The 5,889-nt window shown below is 48.1% G+C and overlaps 1 protein-coding gene across 1 annotated transcript; it reads right to left on the bottom strand.

Annotated features, from left to right (window-relative positions):
* Positions 1–1,169: 1,169 nt before the first annotated feature.
* RPL8 (ribosomal protein L8) lies at positions 1,170–4,730 on the bottom strand. The gene is made up of 6 exons (XM_032184047.1): positions 4,677–4,730; positions 4,242–4,385; positions 2,942–3,083; positions 2,363–2,581; positions 1,584–1,699; positions 1,170–1,365 (listed from the first exon to the last, which is right to left on the bottom strand). The coding sequence occupies exons 2-6, from the start codon at positions 4,377–4,379 to the stop codon at positions 1,207–1,209; spliced, it is 774 nt and encodes a 257-aa protein (XP_032039938.1). The 5' UTR covers positions 4,380–4,385; positions 4,677–4,730; the 3' UTR covers positions 1,170–1,206.
* Positions 4,731–5,889: the final 1,159 nt, after the last annotated feature.

Below are 5,889 nucleotides of genomic sequence, written 5' to 3'. Positions count from 1 at the left end.
GGGCACACATGGAGGGGAAGGAGGGTAGATGGGGATGCGTGAGGCTTCGCTGTGTCCCTGCATTTTAGATGGTTTTAAACTAAAAGAGGGGAGATTTTAGGCTAGACAGAAGGAGGAAATTCTTCACTGATGATGGTGAGGCTGGTGGGAGGTGAATTGCACATTTCTGGACCTAAATCTCTAGAGTGATTTCCTCCCTGAAAGAACTAAGGGCTGAGACTGCTCTTTCATATTCTGGTCTGTCAGATCTCTGGCAGCCTGTGTGCAGGTACCCACTGCTTCCCCAAAAAGCTGCTCTGTTCGTGCCTCTCCGTTGTATGCCAAGGGGTTTGGCTCAAAGCCCTGGGAGCTGAGGGTTCCCAGTATGACCTCTGCACAATCAGCACGCCCATGGCACCGCCCTGCTGCTGTAGGGGCTTCCTGCAGCCTGGCACTTGTGCCTGTTACAAACTGTGTGTGCATGCACTCAGGCTTCCCATAGCTTTTTCCAACCACTTCATCACGTAGTTTCACCTGAGCTCCTCTCCTCTTCTAGGTCAGTTTGAGAACCCTTGTCCTATGCTTCTGAAATGTTTGCTGCCTCAAGAACCACTTTATTACTTGTTTTTATGCTTTATTACTTGTTTATCCCGTTTAGCACAATTGGGGAATAAGTTCTGAAACAGCTTCCCGAGGACTTCTCCCAACCCTGACTTTTGTTTCCAGGCATCTCGCCAAAGCAGTCTGTGCATACTCAGGCCCGTAAGATACAAACTGTAAAGAAGTTTGCTGCACATTGGAGGCTTATAAGTATTATTGAAGCCCAATTTTGCTATGTGCAGAGCAATTGTTCCTGTTTGGAGAGAGAATGGGCTCAACTCGAGGGTGTGGCTGGAAGCCGTGGCTGCTGAGGGTCCTTTAGGTGCTTGTAACACAGTTGGTGCTGGCAGTTTTTGCACCAACAGCCTTAATGAACTGCTCTCCCGCAAACAAACTCCTGACGCATTTCAAGCACCGTGAAATCACGACTTGGCAAGAGCCAAGTTGGCCATTTGATCACTAAATCCTGCTCTTTCAGGACCGCAGGAAATACAGCTACCTTATCGCCATCCATACCCTGCCCTGTCGCACATTACCCCTCTTTTATCAGCACTTCACCAGCAGATAACTTGGACTTCACACAAGCTCTGTTTTAAAAATTTATTCTTTGAACTCTGCGCTGGGTCTTTAGTTCTCCTTTTCCTGCACAGTCTTTGTTCCACGCAGCCTACCCGTGCGGCGGGCAGCAATGAGACCAACTTTGCGCCCAGCAGGAGCATCTCTCCTGATGGTTGAAGGCTTGCCGATGTGCTGATGGTTGCCACCACCGAAGGGATGTTCTACAGGCTGTGGAAAAGGAAATCCAGTCGTTAATATAAGGAACAACGTGACGTTTAGCAGAAATGAACTGAAGTGAACAAGAAATTTAACTGCTTCAGTTTTGATACAATGCAGAAGCTATCAAGTGCTGATAATTATCTTATGCCCAACTCCCCCCCCACAGCAAACAAATCCTTCCGAAGCAGTAAGAAGGTGAAGGGAAAACTGATTGGAAGTCGACTTACGTTCATGGCCACACCACGGACACGCGGCCAGCAGTTCCTCTTTGCCTTGTATTTATGGTAGGCACGGCCAGCCTTCAGGATAGGCTTGTCGATACGACCTCCACCAGCAACGATTCCTGGAATACACCGCAGAAATGGTAACACGCGAATGCAAGCAGGATGTGGAAGAAATGCTTAAGAACAACTCTGAATTCCTAATAATATTCAGTTCTAAGAATAAGCTTCAGAAGAGCAGCCTCAAATAATTCCAGCTGTATTTTCAGATGAATGCTTTCCAGCCAAGCCAGACAAAATCAATACATAACAGCAGCCACACGTTCAGTGGTCTCCAATCTTTAATTACCGTGTTTCAATCCATACGCACAGCACCGAGTTTAACACTCTTTCTGAAGCATTTCCAGTTTTATTGCTCTAACTTCTTGGCTAACACCAACCACGGCTTTTCAACTAAAGGTGTGAACTGGAAGAGCTCAGTGGACTCGCAAGTCCTTTGAGGTTTAACTGTCTGTTATTTCAGCATTTATTTAGTCGATTTTATTGGAGTAACAGACCACAGACGATGCATTTTGATGCCTTCTAGGTCCAGGAAACCTCTGCTTCCTAACAGTGGTATTTCTACTCACTGTCAGGCTTTGCAAGATATGGCACCTACAACAGCTTAAGCACACTCAGCACTACCCCTGCAGGCCATCAGTGCACCAACAATACCACAGCTGTTGTGAACGTGGCCCCGCCTGGCAGCTCACAGAAAAGATGAGCTCCTAGTTGTCGCTGCTTACCAACAACAGCTCTGTTTGCAGAAGAAATCACTTTCTTGGAGCCGGAGGGCAGCTTCACCCTGGTTTTCTTCGTTTCGGGGTTGTGAGAGATAACAGTAGCGTAGTTGCCGGAAGCGCGGGCCAGCTTGCCGCGGTCGCCGGGCTTCTCCTCCAGGCAGCAGACGATGGTGCCCTCGGGCATGGTGCCGACGGGCAGGACGTTGCCGATGTTCAGCTGAGCTGCAGGGAGCAAACACAGAGCAGCCACTGCTTCACTTGGGCTGCCGGGCAGCACGCAGACCACAGCTCTGTTTCACGTGGGGCCCTGTGCCATAAACGCTTCCGCAGCAACAGGCAGCGGCACGTCCCAGTAGCAGAGTTAAAGCCCAAGTTTCAACATTCAGCATTTAAAAAAAAAAAAAAAAAAAAAAAGGAGACTTCGATCTCCAAAGGAAATCTGTTGGGTTAAAGCAACTGGAAACTACTGCTTTGTAAAGGCTCGCAGCTGCACTTAACCACCCTGAATTTTCTGTACAGAACTGACATCTGCTTTCTGCTTCTTGAAACCTCTCACGCGACACGATTCCAGCCTTAACTCACCCTTCTTGCCGCAGTACACGAACTGCCCGGTGTGAATCCCCTCGGCAGCAATGAACAGCTCGGTTCTTTTCTTAAACCTGTACGGGTCACGGAATGCGATCTTGGCAAGGGGAGCGCCTCGGCCGGGATCATGAATGATGTCCTGTTGGAACACAGACGCACGGCGTGGATAAGTTGGAAAGAAATTCACATTGTAAGAACGCCAAACCCAAATAAATCCTTATCGTGAAATAATGTCTCTGGCCAGGTGTGCTGCTTCAAAGTGACCAGATCCAAACCGTTTTTTTCCTGACGTTCTGCAGCTATCAGACTGAGCCATGAGATGACATTTAACTGACCAACATCACCACGAAGTTGCCCAAACACTCACATTTGTCAGTGGAGACAAAAGCGACAATTTCTGTTTTTTCTTAGCACAAAAACGTTTCTATGCTGCTAGCTGATATTAAGCATACTGAATTATCTAAGCCCCCAAAGAAGGAAGCAGAGATTTATTGTTTCTTCTTCACTCATCAACGTGTCAGATCTGTCCCTCTAGAACAGAACTTTGTTCATTCAGATCCCATCACACAACCATGCAGAGACCACAGAGAAGTGCTGAAACCCCTCAGATGTGCAGATTATTTAGGAAAGCCTCAGTTTCCATGAGTGGCAATTATTGACGTGTTTCCTGCCCTTTTTAATCTTGTTGGGCAAAACCTTCACGTGTTTAAGTTTCAATCAAAGCTACCTACCTACTTCTTTCATCAAACTCAATTACTGTAAGTGTTAAATCTGCTCTTCCTGCACTCTCAAGATAAGCGTGTTCTAAAAGGATGAAGAAATGATGAAGTTCTGGGGGCATCTAGCTAGGTACACACTGCTTGGGGTCTCAGTCACTGACAACCAGAAAACAGCAACAGCGCCCTGCCTGACACACTGGGGCACTGCCCACATGGCAGCACGGCCTTGCTTCAATTGGTTGTGCTTATAATTATAACTTTTGTTAAGATGCAACCTACTATCAGAGCAACTCCCTTCCCTCTCAGGCTTTGTGCATTACAGAGAACTCAGAGTGATGCAGAAGGACGCTCAAATGTCTGCATCAGCAAAGCTCTAACAGAAAACCGTGCTGCTGCCTACATGTCATCCACTTTCCTGCTGATATACAACCACAGATTTCTCATTTAATGTTTTAAGGACCAGATTTAACAGAACATCAGAAGGGTATATAACAAGGAGCCAGCTTTAAGCACGATCCCTCACACACGCGAGGTTTGGGGGGGGGCCACAGCCCCCTTTAGCCGCCCCCCGGCCGTACCTTGACGATGCCCTTGATGTAGCCGTGCCTCTCGGCGAAGTCGACGGCGCGGAGCTTGGCCGGGCCCTTCCTGTGCTTGACGTGGGCGCGGAACACGGACCCGGCTCCCTTCCTCTGGCCTCGGATGACGCGGCCCATGGCGCCCTGCGGGCACAGGCGGCGGCACGGGGCCGCCCGTTAGCGCCGGGCAGCACCCGGCAGCTCCCCCCCCTCCCCCCCCACCGTGTCCCCCCCTCAGCCCTCCCGCCGCCATCACCGCCCGGCTAGGCCGCAGCGCGCCCCGCCGCCCTCCGCGGCGCAGCCCGGCCCGGCCGCGCGGGGAGATGGACGCGGCAGGGCGCGGGCAGGGCCGGGGAGGGCGGCCGAGGGCCCGATGGCGCCGTCCGGGGCCGGATGGCGATGGATGGGGGCGGATGATGGCGGCCGCGCTCCTACCTGCGCTGCGGCCTCGCTGGGAAAGGAGGAGGCGCTGACGTCACCGCGGCGCCAAGGCTCTTCCGGCGCGCGGCGGTGACGTCACTGCCTGGCAACCGGGCGGGCGGGCCCGGCTGCGGGCGGGCGGGGGGGGCTGATGTTATTTATTTTATTTTGTTTTGTTTTGTTTTATTATGTTTTATATTTTATTTTGTTTTATTATTTTTTATGTTTTATTTTATTTATTTTTTTCCTTATTTTTTCTTTTTCTATTTTTTATTTTATTTTATTTCATATTTATTTTATCTATTTTTTCTTTTTTTCTTTTTCATTTTATTTTTATTTTTTCTTTTTCTTTTATTTTTATTTTCTCTTTTTCTTTATCTATTTATTCTTTTTTAAGATTTCCATACTGTCCTGTTCACGCTAAGAAGCGACTTAAAATAAAAAAAAACCCTCTAGCCACTTCACGCTGCCTGTGTTCGATTTTTATCAATACCGTTTAGAGTGTAACTGGGAGATAACACAAAGCACGGCGATTGTCTTAGCGCTCCTAATCAGTTCGTGCCATGGAAAGGTGCAATGGAAAGTGCCTTCATGCCTTTAACACCCCACTATGTCTTCAGCATCACAAGCCCTTCTCCTTCCCAAAGAGGTTGCTACAGCCGACCCAATTCACCTTTTCACTACTAATGGTCTATCTGATTGCTATTTTGCATGAGATTGGCTCATGGCAAATCTGCAGCATAGGCCCCACGTAAGCAATCACTTTAAACTGAACCTAAGCATCCAATTTCTTAACAGCTAACCTTCAAGGTGCCAGCTGCTCAGCCCAAGCCCCGTTTGAGAGATTACAGCTTGAGATACTACCACAAACTGCTGCTGATTTTGGTTTACATTGATGCACGGAGTGACTAACTTGAGATTTTGATTTATGGCTCCTGTTGGCCTTAGATGTGGGGGCAGCTTTTGCAACTAAATCTGACAAAAGTCCAAGCCTTAAGGAACTAACCACATTTCCAAATAATGCCCATAAATCCAGGAGATTATATTGGTCACTCCCCTTTCACGTTCTGTGTAGCAAATTAATTAAGGACTCAGTAATCAATTACACAAGAAGAGACATAGTTGTGTAATGATTTAGTACACTCATTAATTTTATTATCCTGCACCAACTAAACCCTGTATTCATTTTATTATTATTTAATTCACGGTGCAGTCTTGCACTGCTATC

Source organism: Aythya fuligula, chromosome 1, assembly GCF_009819795.1.
Source record: "Aythya fuligula isolate bAytFul2 chromosome 1, bAytFul2.pri, whole genome shotgun sequence".
Taxonomy (NCBI): Eukaryota; Metazoa; Chordata; class Aves; order Anseriformes; family Anatidae; genus Aythya; species Aythya fuligula.
This window is presented reverse-complemented; position numbering and strand designations above follow the sequence as displayed.